The sequence below is a fragment of the Mobula hypostoma genome, chromosome 5 (assembly GCF_963921235.1).
Source record: "Mobula hypostoma chromosome 5, sMobHyp1.1, whole genome shotgun sequence".
In the NCBI taxonomy this organism is placed as follows: Eukaryota; Metazoa; Chordata; class Chondrichthyes; order Myliobatiformes; family Myliobatidae; genus Mobula; species Mobula hypostoma.
Window position 1 is genome coordinate 151,593,983 of NC_086101.1, and position 19,589 is coordinate 151,613,571.

Sequence of the window (19,589 nt, forward strand, 5' to 3'; positions counted from 1 at the left end):
GTCCCGAAACGTCAATTGTTTACTTCCCTCCACAGATGCGGTGAGGCCCCACCGACTTCCTCAGGCGTCCTGTGTGTCGTCACCTATACAGAGACAAAAATCTATAGATACTGCCCGTGCCGACGAGTACTTCCAGCAGTTTCTGTTTTTCATTTCAGGACATCCAGCTTCCTGAAATCAAAGCAGCCTCGATTACGTCGCGTCATTAAAAATAAATTTATTATCGAATTTCGTACTATTTCCACTGTGAGATTCATTCTCTGGCAGGCATTCACAATAAAGAAACAATAGAATTTTACGAAAAACTATACAGAAACAGGCAAAGACTGACGAACACCAATGGTAACAACACCCTCCGTAAATAAAAATAGCACTGAGAACACAAGTTGTAATGAGTCCTTAAAGTGAGTGCATAAATGTACAATCAGTGCAGAGTAGTGGTGATTGAAGTTATCCACGCTGATTCAGGAGCCTGATTACTATAGGATAAGAAGTTGTTCCTGAACCAACTTCCCAGCCAATATACCAGGTCAATTACTGCAGTGTGGATTTTCGCAACAATGTTAAAATGAAACTCTTGCGATAAAAATATGAAAATGCAGCGAATGCATAATGTGCATATAGAACACTCGGGTAAATTCTAGATGCAGCGATTAAACATTTATTCGGCAGACAGTCGAGCTGACAGGTAAAGCTTACAATTTGTAAGACTCCAACAAGATGCTTTTTTAAAAATTCTTGGACCTGGCAACCAGTCTCCAATGAATGCAGCTGATATTTGATGTTCAATGTGACCATATGCATTTCAATAAAGTCCTAACATGTTTGTTTATTTTGCAACGCTTAGGTTCGATTCTTGGACCGAGCATCCTCTCCCTGCTCCTCTCCGCGCGACGCCGGGCTTTCTCTCGCGAGGGTCGGCCCGACCAATAACGCACGGCGGAGCTCTCGCCGCCCGGTGTCAATCAGGTGGCGCCATCCAATTGGGGCAGGGAAGGGATGGGAGGGAAAGAGCGAGGCCGAAGCCAGCGCTGGAGGGTGCCCGATAGCGAAGCCGAGGGCTGTAGGCCGAGCCGGCGGTGGTAGCGGCTCCGTGTCGCCACCATCTTCCCGGCTCGTTCCATCAAGGGCGGCGGCAAGAGGGGAGTTGAGGTCCGGCTCCGGCTCTAGCCCGGGGTCTCCATCCACTACCAGCCTCCGCCCCCTTCCTCCTCCCCGGCCCGGCTTCAGAGCGACTCCGTGGAGCCTGCGGCCTGGCGCAGGATGGAAGAGGCGGCGGTGGCCGCGGCAGGAGCTGGTGAAGGAGGCGGCGGCGGAGAGGTGGTTTCTACGGCGCCGCGGCGACGGAAAAACGACAGCTCGGTCGAAGAGGACAAACCGAACCCAACGGCGCGGAGGAGAAGCAAGAGGCCGCGGCCTGCGAGCGATGAACGGAGCAGCGCCGGTGTAGCAGCGAGCTCGAGTGTGGGGCAGTCGCCCTCGGCCTCTGAGTGCCCGCCCAGTGATGAGACAGGAGGCCCAGACGGCGGAGATCAGCATCAGGCAGAGGTCTCCGGAGCAGCGCACGGCGGCGGCGAGTCGCTGCAGGAGAGGGCCGAGGCCACCGGGCCCAGGACTCGCTCAGCCAGCAACAGGCTCTGCAAAGTCAACGGCGTCAACGGGCGGCGCTCCACGCCGTCCAATAGCCGGCCCCAAGCGGAGACCGACACGGACGGCAGGTGCCAGGAGGCCGAGTCTCCCGGGCGCGCCGACAGTGAGAGCGACGGTGAGGCAGAGGCCGAGGACCCGAGTTATGAGGTACAGCAGGGCCGCAGGATCCTCAGCGAGTTTCTGCTCGATAAGCACAAGACCCTGACGGCGCCCTTCGTGCAGCCCGGCGAGTCCGAAGTCGGCTGCCAGGCACAGTCGCAGCCCGTTTGGTTCCGCAAGATGGAAGAGAAATTCGACAATAACCAGTACGGTGGCATTACGGACTTCGTGGCCGACTTTCGGCTGATGCTGGAGAACTGTTACCGCTACCACGGCGTGGACCACTGGCTCTCCAGACAGGCTCAGAAGCTGGAGATGATGCTGGAGCAGAAGTTGACGTTGTTGTCAAGGTGAGCTCTCATAACGTTGCTGGGCTTCGTATGGGAAACACGTGAATTTGTACCCAGGGCAATTATGAAAGGACAATCGAAGCAACAATTTGGTTGCAAAAGTTCTTTTTGTTTAAAATGTCAGCGGCATTTATTTCAAGCAGTCTGAAGCTATATCCTCTCAGGGATGAAAATAATTCAGATTTATTATTGGTGACGCAAACAGCGTCGCCGACTCTTACTGGTACGTTGGTTCATCTTTCTTTCCCTTCTTCCACGACTGTTTTCTGTTTTATCTTCCTTTACTTCTCGGTCCTTCCCCAAATTTTCTCATGCAGAAACTCAATTTGTAGTATTCAAGAATAAAATGGTTAATCTGATATTTTAGCACAGAACAGGTTGTTTTTCACAAATATTTTAAAAAAGTTTATTCTTTCTAAGAGCCTTCTCCCATGTTAGTGATATGCTCGGTAACCTTTGGGACGTTTTTCATTTGTCATCGCTTTCCATTCCCAGAGAACGTTCAAGATATTCCCTAAAACGTTAACAGCAGGATGTTTAACCATTGGCTGTTTTCAACTTGTATTCTAACTAAATAAATAATTTTGCTTCAACCTTCCTTTGCACATTTAGTGCAACTTCTTTAAACTTAGATTATTCCTTGTAGACAGCATGCAGGTAGTTTGTAATTTTTGTTTGACTTGATTTTTCATGAGCACCTTTAGTTCTCCATATTCAGTTCAGTGTTTTTTCATATACAAGTTCTCTGTCTTCATTGGTCTATTCCTTGCCGTGCCTTGCCCTGCCCACTAAACTCCTGGTGGAGTCTATTCGTCCTAACCTAAATCTCTTCATGGTTCTCTACCAGAGCTTTTAGGAGCAATTAGTTAAATTCCTTTATAAATATGCAGATGTGAAAAGGCTCTGATTAATACAGTATCTTGTAGGAGCATAAAATCCAGGGATGTTGTGAAGAAAAGTTCTCTTTTAGGCAGCAGTTATGGTCTGGGACGCACAGCCTGCGTACAGATTCAATTTTAAATTTGAAATAGAAGTTGGATGAATATTTGGAAGTGAAATTTGTGGGTAAAGAGAAGGTAGTGGGACTTGGTGGATTGCTTGAAAAAGCAAGTACAGAATAGATAGGCTAAATAACCAATGCTGTGATGTAGGAGAAAAGTTAAAAAGAAAGTGGTGTTAAAGTCTATAGTGAATTTATTTCTCTTTGTGTTTTTACTGCACCTGCCATTAGAAACTGATTAGCACGTTCGGTGTTCTCTTGTGTTGAAGTACAGTATTTTGATATAAACCACGGGCACTTCTGTTTTCCAAGATTGGACCTGTGGCCCTTAATTTGAAATCAGTAGCTGCTTGTTTCAGAAAATCTTGAGTATGACCTCGACATTTCTTCTGAGTCGAAGCAAGATTTCAATGTGATTTCTCTTTGCTTCCTTCTCTAGTGATATATCCTTATGTTATGTAGCTATCGTCCAGTGTTAGTTATGGGAGTTTGGAGAGTCTCATTAAACTTCCCTGAACTGCCATACTCTGCAAAAAGTTTCAATGACTGATCTGTCTTTTTGTTCACATTTTGGCCCGGTTGCCTATTCTTTAACCATTTATGTTCCTGTTATGCATTTCCATCTATGCTTCTCAGTCCAATTGCTTTGCTATTCCCCACTGATTGAACCCGCTTCCAAATTTAGTGTGATCCTAAGTTTTGTTTCTGTGTCCATCCATTCATTCATCTATTCTTGTGTTCATTTTCTTCAGTTGATCAAATACAATGTAGTCTCAATCTATGCTGAATTTTTGAACTGAATTGAGAAATTCAGTTCCACATAATATTAATTTTTTTATGCTGTGAAAAAAGTGTGGGCAAATTCGAGGCTTTGGAGAAAATGCAGAAGAGATTTACCAGGTTAGAGGGCATGTGCTATAACAAAAGGTTGTACAAACTTGGGATGTTTTCTCTGGAGCTGAGGGGAGATCAGATAGAGATTTATAAGATTATGAGAGGCAAAGGTGGAGTAGACAAGACAGTACCTCTCTCCATGGTTGAAATTCCTAATGCCAGAGGGTATACATTTGAGTGTGAGGGGGTATTTTTAAAAGAGATGTGAGAGGCAAGTTTTATTACATTGAGAGTGGTGGGTGCCTGGAATGTGCTGCCAGGGTGGAGGTGGAGGCAGAGGCAGACACATTAGAGATTTTTAGGAGAAATTTAGATAGCTACATGAATATCTGGGACATGGGCATTGCATAGGCATAAAGGATTAGTTTAGTTGGCCATTTGATTACTGATTGGTTTGGCACAACATTGTGGGCTGAAGGGCTTGCTACTGTGCTGTACTGTTCTATGTTCTAAATGAATATGATGTAATTCTGGTAAATCTGGAACTGGAGGAGACATATCTTGTGCCTTTTTTTTAAATTTAAAGACATCAATTACAGAGTTCTGTGCAGATTAAGTCTCCATTTAATATATATGGAATGCATTGTATGGCCAAATAACTTGCTATTTATGATTACTGATAACAAATCACCACTTTAGTGAAGCATCTATGAGACTATACTTCAAAATTATTGTCCGCAGTGTAAGAAACAAGAATATTCATCCAATGTTCATTTAGAAACAGTTCTGCAAAATTTCTACGACTTATTCCCTTGAGTTAATTCTGTATTGCTGCCATTAAAATTGAATAATAAGCATAACATCATATTCGGGTCCATCTATCCATTTGGCACAACTTTGTATTTACACTTCATAAGCCAATGAAGGTTGCACAAGAAACAGAAGAAGTATATTTTTAACTCCTGTTCTAATTGAAATTTGTGCACATTGCTCTTCATTGAAAAGTTGAAGACTTAAGAGTGAACAGGTTTATGGTTCTTATCTCCACTTAAAAATGCCCCACAGACGGGTCCTACTTGTGGCCCTGTTTTTATTTACTGTCTGTGATCCATAGAGATGGAATAAGGGAAGTATCAAATTTGGGCCCTTAATGATGTGATACGTTCTGCATGAATGTTAACATTTTGAGCAATAGAAAGTTAGCACAAATATTGAAAGCCATGCTTTGTCATATACTGAAGGTTCTTTCTCAGTCATAATGATGGTCCCTGAGCATAGGGTGATAGTGATAAGCCATTAAAGTACAGGCCTGTGAGCTTTTGGTTGTCATGTATAGAATATCTACAGTTTCATAAGTTTACTTATAACAACCAAGTTGGTGAAGATTTAGATAGTTTTGTAAGAATGTAGGGGGACATAGATCAGCTGGAAAGTAGAATAGTGACAGAATTTAACCAGAGAAATGTGAGGTAATGCATTTTCATTTGTCTAATACTGGCTGTACATGTACTGTAATTGGCAGACACTTTAGAAGCGTTGTTCAGAAGGATCTTGAGGTGAAATTCATAGTTCCCTGAAAATAGTGATGCAGGTGGATAACGTAGTGAAGATGATATTTAGCTTCTCTTCATCGGCAGGGTATTCAGTATAAGAATTGGGACATGTTGTAGTTGTACATGAGTCTGGTCAGCATACCATTGGAGAGGATGTGGTAGAATGAGAAAAAGTGCATTAGTGATTCTGAAAGATGTTGCCTGGAATGGAGGGCTTTGTGTGTACACGTACTTTAGTTATAGGAGAGACTCGACAACGGGGTGACCCGTTGGGGTCCCCTTTGAGAGAAGGGTAGTGCAGTCTGATGTGACCAGAATGAACATTAAATTTTCCTGAATGCTATTGGCATCGCTTTGCTTTGGAAACTGAAGTATTCTTCTTTATTAAAGAAGAATGATGCGTTGCAAAGCAAATATAGCTCCTCCTCATTTAACGAAGGGCAATTTTGATGGCTTCATTTCTGGTTTATCTGCCACCCTCGTGCCTCTCGTTGTCGTTATGGAGACGTGCAGTTCTTTCATCCCCCGTCTCTTCATCTCTTCTGCTGTTTGTTGTTTGTCTGTGATCCTGGAGAAGTGCATGCCTTTCCTCCTCTGTCACTTCTTCGCTCATCTTTTTTTGTCCTGACTCTTTGATCCTGGAGTCGTGCGGCCCTGGCCTCATCCGATTCTTGTTCTTTCCCTCTCCTTGCCGCTTACCGACGACGTTTGGCATCATCTCTTAACCATAATGTCCCCTTTCCCTTTCCATGCAGCATAATTAGGCTGACCTTTTTTTTTTACCCTGATGCTGGATAGAAGATACGAAGCAGTAACACCAAAGGATGCTGATTACTCTTGATGATGTGGTTGGCGCTCTCCTCAATGGACGTAATATAGTCACCGCTGTCCTCTGACTGCAGCAAAGGGTTTATGGGTGTCTCGAAGTACGTCATTACAATAAGATTTAATTATCTCTTATTGATGGGTGGCAGTTAGATCTGTCCCAATCCTGCACATGCTGATGGTGATTAGCAGAATGTGACCCCTCGAAATAGAGCTGCCCTGCCCTTTTGCTCTGGTAGTTGTCGCTGCTGAGGCTGGCCGTGCGCATGTGTCGGGCTGTCACGTCCCGATTTCCATGATGGCCAATCGGCTCTTGGGTGAAAGCCAGCCTGTTGATTTTTGGTGAATGAGCAATTTTATATGAATATACAACCCTGAACTTTGCCTGCATTCTGTAAGTTAGCGCATTTTAATTCGATTTAGCCAAAAAAAAGTGCTGCTGTACTGTACCATTTGTGCTAATTGGAGGTCACAAACAGACAGAGCATGAGAGTTTTAGTAGTATATGGTTCTCATTGGAGCAAAAGAGCCTGAGAAGTAGCCTTGTAGATGTTTATAAAATTATACAGGCCGTAGATAGATTGAATAGTCAGACTTCATCCAACAGCAGGGAAGCTAAAACTAGAGAACATAGGCTTAAGGTTGAGAAGGAAAGATTTAAAGGAGATCTGAAGGGTATGTTTATTACGCAGAGGTCGTAGAGGCAGGTACAATCATAATGTTTAAAGAAATTTTGGACATTTATGTGGATAGGAAAGGAATAGAGCGGGGCGATCCCAACCTTAATTATGCCATGGACCAAAACCATTAAGCAAGGGGTCTGCTGAGCCCTTGGAATTGAGGGATATTGACCAAATGCAGCAAATTGGGATCAGTGTAATTTGGTGTCTTGTCGGTATGGATGAGTTAGGCCGAAGGGTCTTTCTTTGCTGTGCGGCTTGACTCTAATTTTGTTTTATTGTTTTAAAAGCAATTGGATGCGATGTCAATCACTTCAGAGTCTCATCTGTAAAGAATCCAACTTTTGTTTCTGCTCTTATTAACATCTGAACACATTTCATTGCAAACTGATTTTTCACTCAACTATTGACTAGAGAAAGTCATTCCAGAATGTGTATTAGCAGCTATTAATGCAAGGGCCTAATTTAATGCTATTTGCAAAACACTAGGTAAAGATTAATTTCAAATTGTTCAGAATTAGTGAGCTGTAACAGCTGGGTTTTGTTTTGGTCTAATATTTTCTTGATTGGATCTTGGCCATGGTTTGTAGTTTTGCTTCTGGAATTGCAACCAGTTAATTTATTATGTAGAATGCTTTGTACGTCCTGCTTTAATCATTTACAATTCATTGTAGATTGTGCAGCTGAGTGTGCTTACAGTTTTGACATGTTCTATGATGAGCACATGAGAATTGTTAGTTTAGGAAAACCATTTTGCTCTTGTGAATGGTATTTTATTTTATTATACCCAATCTCTGGACTTCAGAGATTCAAAGTACTACATTTATTATCAAAGAATTATGATACAGCCTTGAGATTTGTTTGCTTACAGGTAGCCGCAAAGCGAGAAACCCAAAAGAACCCAATTAATAAAAATAAAAGACCAACACCTGATTCACAAAAGAAAGGGGAAAAACACAAATCATGCCAACAATTGAAGTGTGAAACGACATACTCCGATCCGGAGTAGACCCAAAGCTTCGCTTATGAATTCATCATCTTAGTGGGCGCGGAGCACAGCAGGTGGGGCAGTCTTCACTGCCTCAGCATCACAGGGAGAGGAGTGATCATTGCGGAGAGCGAGTGAAATCAGCTCTCACCTCAGTATAATAATTTGTATTAAAGTTCCAACATGGAGAGCGATTATATTATCCGAAGGTAATATACTGCATTTGCTGGAAATCCAAAAGAAAAGAAAATACAGGTTGCAGGTTGAACTTAACTAATGTACCAGGATCTCTTTCTCTCCATTGTCCTTTAAAATAAGTTGTGAACCATTTGGGTGGTGAACCTTTGCAGTACTCTGAGCCAGAGGACCATGGGGTCATTGTTTGTGTTGAAAACAAGTGCAAGATTTCTGGATATTGAAGGAATTGAAAATGTAGAGTTAGGGCAGGAAAATGATGTTTGAGGTAGAGAATCAACCATGTTTTTACTGAATTGTGCCGGATCTTGGTGGGCCATAGTCTAATACTGCTATTTCTGTTCTGAGCCTTAAGTTTAGATTCTGTATATAGATGTGTCATCTACAAGTTGATTTTAATATGTACAAACCTTATGGTTATGTTTCTTCCTTGTACTGTCTAAGATTTTCATTTATAAAATACAAAATACCCAAGATGCAGGTTATCAAACAAAAGCTGATGCCAAGTCATGCAAGGAGGTTAGGTTTTTAGCTTTGAGGTGTATCTAACATGAAAGAGATGGAGAAGATTGTGGATGATTTTTGCAACAATGGTCAATTTTGTGGCTTTTTAAAAAAAAATTACATTTATTGAAATTTAGCTATCCTGCTTTTCTGTTTCTCATTAAATTTCAGAAACTTTAATTTGTTATATTTTGACTGTAAATTTTGTTTTGACCACCTCCATCTTCGTTGGCTTTCCATAACTTAGCATATTAATTTCAAATATTAATTTACCATTTTAAAAGCCTTGTCACCCGAGGATATATACAAAAAAAATATGATGCGGTGGCGCCCTCGGAAGTACTGAGGAATTGGTTGATGCTAACATACATGTATAAAGACTCTGGAAGCCATCAGTTCAGGTAGATAGGTTGGTGAAGTAGTCACATAGTGTATTTGTCTGCATTAGTCGGGATATAGGATATTAGTGCAGGGAGGTTATATTTCAATTATATAAAACATTAGTTGAGCCACATCTAGAGTATTGTGGGTAGTTCTGGTTACCACACCATAGGCTGGGTGTGATTGCACTGAAAAGGGTTTGGAAAGGACTTACTAGGATAGGACAATTCAGCTACGAGGAGAGGCTGAAAAAACGTTTCCTTGAAATCTGGAACTGAATGCCTAGTGGATTGGTGAAGTCTGCCTGTTGGGATGATGAAGAAAGGTATGCTCTCAATACTTTAAGATGTGCTGAGATGAGCAAGTGGAGTAACATGGCTGGATGTTGAAACTTGGAATGAGATTGAATTTTGCTGCTGTTTGGCATGGATACTATTCTGGGAGACTTTCTCATGCTATCTGAATTTTTGACGATAAGCCGATGATTTGATCTGGTTTAAGATGGTGCTGATGAAACACTGTGACTTGCTGGCAGAAAACACAACTATTAAGTTCTTTATTACTCATACTTTTTCTCGAAAGTGCATCACTGCAATTAATAGCCTGTAACGTCCCTTTCGGAGTTGAGCTTTCAAGCTGTCAGTATAACCTGGCATTTTTGCGGTGTGAACTGAAGTCTCAAAGGAGCAGGACGGTTGTGGCGTGTATGGACTGAACCAAGATGGCAGGGTCCGAGGCCTAAGAGGGGAATGAAACAATGTTTGGCTGCTGGAGTAGACTTGGAGCTGCTTTGAAGTGGCAGAACCAGGACAGTACAAAGTTGAGGCAGCCAGGCCCAACAGCAAGCTGATGTTTGACTAGCTTAAGCGCTGGGTTACATTGGAAAGGTCGGATACAGGTGGAATTGAGGTGGTGGGGCTTGAGCTTGAGAGTGTATCAAAGTGGCAGTCTCTGGGTCTGAGAGCAAAGAGTGACCCACTGTTTGGTCAATTTAAGTGCCGAGCCAGATTGTCAGGTGGGAGGTGAGGGACAGGCCAGTGTTCAGTTTGCTGCTTTTAAGATTTACTTGTCTCTGTGCTGAACTAAGGCTGTGGCCTGCAACTAATGGGCTCCTGAATTGGCTGTGGCTAGCTTCGTGGCTGTGAACTCACTTTCGTGAACTCCAGTTCTGAATGTTGCTTGCTTTTATTGTTTGCACAATTTGTTTTTTTTTCTGCACATTGGGTGTTTGGTCTTTTTCCAGTGAGTTCTATTGGGTTTTTTGTTTTGTAGCTGCCTGTAAGGAGACGAATCTCAAGGTTGTATATAGTGTACATACTTTGATAATAAATGTACTTTGAACTTTGATTATATTTTATCTTCATATTATACTTGAAAACCTGACTTGCATTTTTCATAACTACTCTTACAATTTGTGCCATCTCATCGGGGTTAAACTAGTTTCTCCGCAGTACTTAAGTTCCTTGAACAGCTTTACTTCACACAAAAGACAAAAAAAACTGAATTTATGACCATCCTTCAATGGAAAGATTGTGATAATGAATTTTAATAGTTGTTTCTCAGTTTTAAAAACAAGTGATATTTGGATGATTTGTATGTCACCAGAGTCCAGCAAATTTCTATATGGAGAACATTCTGACTGGTTGTACACTGCTGTTGGATTGGGCTGTAGAATTGTTATTTTTATTGTAGTTAACATTCCTATGCTTGCTTGTGTTTTATGTATCACCTATATTTGTGTTCTGAGAGTTTTTCAGTGGTTACAATTGCCTCTGTATTTTTCTGGAAACTTCTTGGTTTCACTGGTAGATATATTACTTGAATCTGGCTATATGATTAATGTTACCAATGGAATTTCTGTTATCAGTAGTTTTGAATATGAAGACCACACTATTCCCTTTTCCCTGAAGCTCTTTTTTTCCTCTTCCTTCTCTGCCCTTCATCCTCTTCCTTTGTTCTCTTCCCCTGCTCTGCCCTCTCATTCCTGCTCTTCCCTTTGCCTACCTCTCGTTTCTCTGTCTCTCGCTATTCGTCTTCCCTTCTATTTGCTCTTGTAACACTTAATAAAACCACTGTAAGTAACAAGTTTTATGTCTCATTCTTGACTTCTGAAGAACCTTTGAATCACAAAAGCATCAGGATCTAACACTACCTTGTATGATCGTTTCAGAATTTGCAGTGGCTTGTAGACTCAGCCAGCCCCATCATAGGCACTCGCCTTCCCACTATTGAGGATATCTTCAAATGGTGGTGCCTCAAGATGGCAGGAGACAGGGGTCTTCTGGAGTATGCAGGCCTCTCCTTCACATGTTCTACCAGTCTCCTGTTGCCAGTACAATCTTCTATGCAGTGGTGTGCTGGGGCAATGGCATCAGCATGGGTGATGCCAACAGGCTCACTAAACTGATTAGAATGACTGGCTGTGTTATAGGAGTTAAACTGGACACGCTGGAGGCTGTAGTAGAACAAAGGACCCTATGGAAAATCATGGCAATTCTAGACATTGTTTCTCACCCTCTGCTTGCTACCTTGGCTGAACAGAGGAGCACTTTTAGTAATAGACTAAGACAGCTGTGCTGCTCCAAAGAATGCTATCTGAGGTCATTCCTATCCTCGGCCATTAGGCTCTATAACGAGACAACCTATAGCTGGGGAAGTGACCCCCTCCTTTTAGACTTTACCAGACCTCTGTTTACCACATCCTGCTATCACGAACACCCTGCGCAATACTGTGCAATATTATCATCACTTACGAGGGGTGATTGATAAGTTCGTGGCCTAAGGTAGAAGGAGATGAGTTATTAACTTCAAACTTTCTGCATAATCATTCAAAGAGTTGAACTGCATGTGCATGTAACGAGAGCTGTATAACTCATCTCCTTCTACTGCAGGCCACAAACTTATCAATCACCCCTCGTATGGATGATGTGAATGTGCACCCATTACTGTATAATATTGTGGTAATTCTTGCACTACCTTATCAGCGTGAAAGTCTTGTAATCTTTGAATTGTAAATCTCTTCTAATATTTGTATATCTGTGTACTTGTAATGCTACTGTGACACTGTGATTTCCTTTGGGATCAGTAAATCTGTTATCAAATGCCCTCAACATGCAGGACATGCTTTCTTCTAATTAGTACCATCAAGGGGGAGGTATAGGAGCATGAAGGTACACACGTGTTAGGAATAATTTATTTCCCCTCTGCCATCAGTTTTCTGAACGGTCCATGGATCCTTTAACACTACCTCACTACTTAGTTCTCTTCCTGCATTATTTATTTTTACTGTATATTTCTTATTGTAATCTGTAAGTATACCCAAGAGTTCTGAAAGAGGTGGCTGAAGAGATCATGGAGGCATTAGTAAAGATCTTTCAAGAATCACTAGATTCTGGAATAGTTCCAGAAGATGGAAAATTGTAAATGTCACTACACTGTTCAAGAAGGGAGAGAGCAGAAGAAAAGAAACTATAGGCCAGTTATTCTGACTTCAGTGACTGGGAAAATGTTGGAGTCGATTATTAAGAATGAGGCTTCAGATTACTTGGAGGCACATGATAAAATAGGCCGTAGTCAGTATGTTTTCCTCAAGGGAAAATCTTGCCTGACAAATCTATTGGAGTTGTTTGAAGAAATAATAATTAGGATGGGTGAAAGAGAATATGTGAATTTCCAGACAAGTGGTGCCCCACGGGTCTGTATTGGGACCGATTCTTTTTGCGTTGTATGTCAATGACTTGGATGATGAAATTGATGGCAAAGTTTGCAGATGATGTGAAGATCAGTGGAGGGGCAGGTAGTTTTGAGGAAGTAGAGAGGCTACAAAAGGACTTAGACAGATTACAGTGTCAGGAAGTGTATGGTCATGCACTTTGGTAGAAGAATTAAAAGGGTTGACTATTTACTAAATGGAGAGGAAATACAAAAAACTGAGGTGCAAAGGGATTTGGGAGTCCTTGTGCAGATTCCCTAAAGGTTAATTTGCAGTTTGAGGAAGGCAATTGCAAAGTTAGCATTCATTTCAAGAGAACTAGTATATAAAAGCAGAGATGTAATGTTGAGACTTTATAAAGTACTGGTGAGGCCTCACTTGAAGTATTGTGAACAGTTTTGGGCCCCATATCTTAGAAAGGATGTACAGTACTGAAAGTGGAGAGGGTTCAAAGGAGGTTCACAAAAATGATTCCAGGATTGAATGACTTGTCACATGACGAGCATTTGATGGCTTTGGGCCTGTATTCACTAGAATTCAGAAGAATGCTGACCTCTTTGAAACTTATCAAATGGTGAAAAGCCTTGATCGAGTGGATGTGGAGAGGATGTTTCTCGTGATGAGAGAGTCTTAAGACCAGAGGACACAGCCTCAGACTAGAAGGGCGTCCTTTTAGAACAGAGATAAAGAGGAATTTCTTTAGCCAGAGAGTGGTGAATCTGTGGAATTTGTTGCCACAGATAGCTGTGGAGGTCAAGTCTTTATGTATACTTAAGACGGGTTGATTGGTCAGGGCATGAAGGCATACGAGGAGAAAGCAGGAAATTGGGGCTGAGAGGAAAATTGGATCTGCCATGATGAAATGGCAGAGCAGATTCAATGGGCCAAATGGCCTAATTCTGCTCCTGTATCTTATGGCCTAAGTAATGTTTTATGAATTGCATTGTTCTGCTACAAAACAACAAATTTCATGACTTGGGTCTAATTCTAATTTTGAAATGAAGAAGCTGCTTTTTTTTCTTTGAGTAGAAAAGGCAAAAGGCAAGATTTGAATGAAGCATTTAAATTAATGAGAACTTAGATTAATGATCTGATAGGTTATTTACATTTAAAGTGATAAATACATTCTTTTTTGGGGGGTGAAGGTGGTTAGCATGTTTTCATACGGGGAAGAGATATGGTTTGGATTGCACTGACTGAGGGTAGTAGATATAAATTCAATGATTACATTCAAGAAAACTGACTAAGTGTGCATATAAAGTTTGTCTGTCAAAGTGCTGATAGATTTGATGGGCTAAATAATTTCTTGCAGTATTCTTATCAAGTGACATCAAATGTAAATAAATGCAGCTGTCCTCAATTTGTTGCTTATTTTGATTCTTTCATTTGGGAATCAATGAAACATTTAAAAATGCTTTAAAGATAGGGCAGAGTTTCGTTTTGGACACAAAAGAAACCAAAACACACAAGCACAGACTTATAAAGTTGTCCAACAGTATGATTCCTGGCAGTGGCTTTTGTAGTCAGTTTGAAGTTAAATGAAAGAACCATTATTTCCTCAATTTTTAACCACTTGCTGTTCTCACCCATCAGGTTTTCATCTCTTTGATGTGTGACAGATAGTTTAGCTTTTGTCAGTCTGCTTAGTCGGTGTATTTAGCTTGCCAGTTCTATGCATGATAAAATAAATTATTAAAATGTTGGTCTATCTTGAGTAATCTGAGACAGAAAGCAAAATAATGTACTCTTCTTAGCTGTTTGTAGAATTGTACTTGGGTCAATTATGAGGAAATGTTACCTTAACAATGTTCCTGGTTTCTGATTATAGGATGTTTTTGATGAGACTGAAGTACTTGCAACATCTTCGTTTTTTAACTATAGAGGTTAAAGTATTGCAAAATATATGAAACATTTGAATTTTATGTTAACATAGTATTTCATTAAAGAAAACCTCTAAGTAGGGAAATGACGATGTATTACTTTCTCTTCCAGTCTATTTATACAGTAAGTGGCATGTTAAGTTATTATTAGTTCTCTATTGGTCACAAAACGGTTTCATGTTGAGCAATTGTTTTTCAATGGAATCGGCATCTGTTTGATTGGAGTGCAAATACTAATATGGCTTAGAATAGGGGACTTCATAACTTCAGATCTATAAAATATACTGTTTACATTTTCTGCATAGTTAGCAGCTGGATTAATCATTTAGATGGAATAAAATATGTGAGATAAAACATGTTATGAATATAAACTAATTCTAAATTGGTGCTAAAGACAATAAGATCATAGCATAATTAGGCCATTCAGCCCATCAAGTTTGCTGTACTATTCGATCATGGTTGACTTATTTTCCATCTCTAACTCATTCTTCTGCTTTCTCTGCACAACCTTTGATGTCCTTACTAACTAGGAACCTATCAACCTCTATTTTAAATATACCCAGTAACTTGAATTCCACAGATTAACCAATCTTTGACTAGGCCAAAGAGAATCCTCCTCATCTCTGTTCTAAAGGGATGTCCTTTTATTCTGGAGCTATGCACACTGGTTCTAAACTGCCCCACTATTGGAAGTTGCCTCTCCATTACATGGGCCTTTCAGTATTTGGTAGGTTTCATTGAAATCGCCCGTCATCGTTCTAAACTCCAGTGGGTATAGGCCAGAACCATCAAACACTCCTCATGCATTAACGCTTTAATTCTTCGGATTATTCTTGTAAACCTCCTGGACCCTCTCCAATGCCACCACATCTTAAATTGTTCATTCGTTATGTGCCATGTCATATGATGTAGATTATTATGGTCTTTTCATGACTATGATTGTTCTTGGTAAACTTTTCTACAGAAGTGGTATGCCATTGCCTTTTTCTGGGCAGTTTATTTCCAAGACGGGTAACCCCAACCATTATCAATACTCTTCAGAGATTTTCTACCTAGACTTGTGATGTGCATCAGATGCTCATACGACCATACACTACCTGCTCCTATGGCTCATGTTACACCGATCTAGGGGCTAAGCCTTGCCCAGGATGACCCTGCAGGCTCGCAGGGAGGAGTGCCTTGTACCTCCTTCAGTAGAAACATATCTCCACTCTGCAACCTATTTTTTTTACATAATGGGGCCCAAAACTGCTCACGGTACTCCAAATGCTGTCTGATCAATGTCTTGTAGCCTCAGCATTACATCCTTGCTTTTGTATTCTAGTTCTCTTGAAATGAATGCTATTATTTGCATTTGTCTTCTTTTACTACTGATGCAACCTGCAAGTTATCATCAGGGGATCCTGTAATAGGACTCTCTAGGCCCTTGCATCTCTTTCTGGATTCGCTTCCCATTTAGAAAATAATACATGCCTTTATTCCTTCTACCAAATTGCACGAACATGCACTTACCTGCATTGTATTCCATCTGCCATATCTTTACCCATTCTGATCTGTCCAGGTCCTTTTGCAGATTCCCCACTGAAGAAAAGACTATTCCTCTTTACAATTATTTCTTTCTCTTTAAGGTATTGAGTTTGTAGGATCTGTACAAGCCAGCATTATAATGTGATATAAGTGTTTTTAGGCTGCTTAATCAGAAAGTAGAGTAACTAAATTCAAAGTAAATTGATTAGCAAAGCACATATGCGTTACCATATACTACCTTGAGATTCATTTTCTTATAGGCATTTACAGCAAAAATAAATACGATAGAATGTTATGGAAAAAATATACATAAAGACAATTACCAGTATGCAAAAGAAGACAAACTGTGTAAATAAAAATGATACTGAAAACATGAGTGTCGAGTCCTTGAAAGTGAGTCTGTAGGTTGTAGAATCATTCAGAATAGTGGTGAATGAAGTTATCCAAGTCAGTTCAGGAGCCTGGTGTTGCAGGTTAATAACTTCCTGCACCTGATGATGTGTACCTAAGGCTTCTGTACCTCCTGCAGTCGCGAGATGAGGGCATGGTCCAGATCAGAGGTTCCCAACCTGGAGTCCATGCACCTCTCAGTTAATGGTTGGGAAACTCTGGCCTAAATGGTGGGGGATGCTGCTTTCTTGTGGCAGTATGTAAATGTATTGAACAGTGGGTAGGGCTTTGCCTGTAATGTACTGGGCTGTATCCATTACTTTCCATAGCCTTTTCTGTTCTTGGCCATTGGTGTTTCCATAGCATGCTATAATGCAACCAATTGGTGTGCTCTCGACTGTGCGTCAATTAAAGTTTGCCTAGGTTTTTGGTGAGATGCCTAAGCTATGCAAACTTTTAAGAAGGTCTTGCCTTTTTTAGTGATGACACTTAATGTGCGGGTCCCAGGAAAGATCTTTCGATATGTTGAAGCCAGGGAATTGGAAGTTACTGACCCTCTCCATCTCGGTTGCCATAATAAGGACTGCTCAAGGACCTCCCCTGCTTCTTCCTGTAGCTGATAATCAGCTGTTTGGTTTTACTCATGTTGATTAAGAGGTTATTGTGGCACTACTTATCCATATTTTTAATCTTCCTCCCATATGCCAGTTTGTCACCTTGTTTGATTTGGCTAACAACAGTACTATCTTAGCAAACTTAAAATGCAACATTGGAACTGTACTTAGCCACACAATTATAAGTATGAATTGAGTGGGTGGGGGGGGGGAGTACATAGCACTATGGTGCTGTGAGTATTTTATCATGTCCCAGCTGAAGCAAAAATAAAGTTATAAACCAGAGTATATCTAGAATCCAGCTAATTTGTTTGGTTTAGATATTTTCTGGTGAGCCATTATTCATGAGCCTTGGAATATAAAAATACAGGAAATAAAACGTGTTTTCTCAGAAGTAGGATTGGAGTAATTCATTTATGGCTTTATTCTCCCTAGAATGTGAAAGCTGAGGGATGATCTGATAGAAATATATAAAATGTAAGGGGAATAGAGAGGGTAGATAGTATAAATCTTTTCCCCATGGTGAGGCAGATATTCTTATAACTTTTAAGAAGCATTTAGACAAGTACTTGAATTGCTAACCCTTGGAAGGCTATGAACCTAATGTGGGAAATGGGATTTGTTTGGATCGGTGCAATGAGTGGCATGGATGTGGCGGATTGAAGGACTTGTTTCTGTGCTATATGACTCTGAGCTATAATAGATGTCTCACTTACTATTAGTGCCTATGCATTATCGAGTTGACACCATGACAGGTTGCACACCACTGAATGCCATGAAACATGTCTAGGCTGCTCTGGAGGAGAATCATATATTTTGTGAAAATTTCACAATTTTCCACTGCAGTTGATTGCTTGTTTCTTATTGCAATTAATTTGTGTGGAGCTGCGTGATCTAATTTCTAACACATTTACTCAAAACTTCCGATTTTCTTCCTAGTGCTAAAGTTTTGGGTTTCCACTGTTTGGAAGCAGGTATTTTGATTTACTGCTTTGTGAAGGCACTGCACAGCATTTTTTTAAATCACCAGGAAGATGTAATGCAAAGTATTTGGTCACTTTACATTGTTCAAGGAGGTTAATTCTTTCTGTTTTTAATCCTGTTATATTCCATTCTTTTGTCATCATAATGACATCCCTAATCCTGATCAGAAAAAGGATTAAAACATGCACACTGAATTTAAAAATGTAGACCAATTAGATATCGAAATAATTTGACTTTTCATCCACATATTTCAATTGTCTAGTACTTGGGGGATGTTAAATCATATGTAATAAAACACACTCACAATGTTTTGGAAGCATCTTCACCACTAATTTGCAGAATTTCAGTATTTCATTATCGGTAGATTCCACAATATGTTCCAGTAGGATGATTATACACTCAGACCCCGCATAGCGTAGATTCGTTGCAATGCGGTTATTCAATTCTTTATAGAAATTTTTAAAAATGACAATAATTCATTCTGAACAACACTTAAAATTCTCAGGATTGGCCACTATTTGAGTAAGTATTCAATCAGCAAATGAGAGCGACTTGCGTATGCCCTGAGCCACTCAGAGCCAATCATGTATTAGTTCATTGTCTACCTCCCCAGCGTGTGTAAACGTTCTTGCTCCCTCGCCAACTTATTCCATTCTTTTCACCCATAATGTCTGGAAAACGGCCTGCAGATCCCAGTGAGGGTGGTACATCTAAGGTATCTAGGAAAAGCATTAGCATGGATGTGAAACTGCAAGTGATACTGCGATTGGAAACTGCTGAGCGTCAGGTTGATGTTGCCACCTCTTTGAAATTGGCCACATCGACGATCAGAACAATTATAAAAGAGGCAGACAGGATAAAATCTTCTGCAACAGTGACCTCAGGGTTATCAACGAAGGTGAATCATTCAAGGAGCCATTTGCTTGAAAAAATGGAAAATAGACTAAGTATATGGGTGGATGACTAAACACAAGAAAACATGCCCCTATTCCAGCTGATACTGATGGAAAAGGCAAGAAGCATCTTCAGTCATATTCAAGAAGAAGATACATTAGTAAAATTCACAGCCGGCGGAGGTTGGTTTGATAGACTTAAGCAGCACAGTAACCTCCATAACATGCATATCTCTGGTGAAGCAGCTAGTACCCTGGATTTTCCTGAAACTCTGAAGGCCATAATTGAGAAGGACAGTTATTCGCCCGAGCTTGTCTTCAATGTGGATGAAGTGGACCTATTTTGGAAAAGAATGCCTTCTAGTACTTTCATCTTCTGAGAAGAGAAACATGCATCTGCGTTCAAGGCTGCAAAGGACAGTTAACTCTCTTGCAAGGAAGCAATGCTAACTGATTCCTAAGCTCTGGAACCTGGGCCTTCGCGCTCAGATCTGCAGCTGGATCTTCAGCTTCCTCATAGACAGGACCCA

At 40.8% G+C, this 19,589-nt stretch overlaps 1 protein-coding gene across 1 annotated transcript in view; it reads left to right on the plus strand.

The window, feature by feature from the left end:
- Positions 1-428: 428 nt before the first annotated feature.
- The window catches only part of LOC134347077 (uncharacterized protein KIAA2026-like), a 79,136-nt gene continuing 59,975 nt past the window's right edge, over positions 429-19,589 (plus strand). The window contains exon 1 of the mRNA XM_063049184.1: positions 429-2,099. Coding sequence (XP_062905254.1) covers positions 1,264-2,099 — 836 coding nt within the window. The 5' untranslated portion in view covers positions 429-1,263. The remainder of the gene's footprint in view (positions 2,100-19,589) is intronic.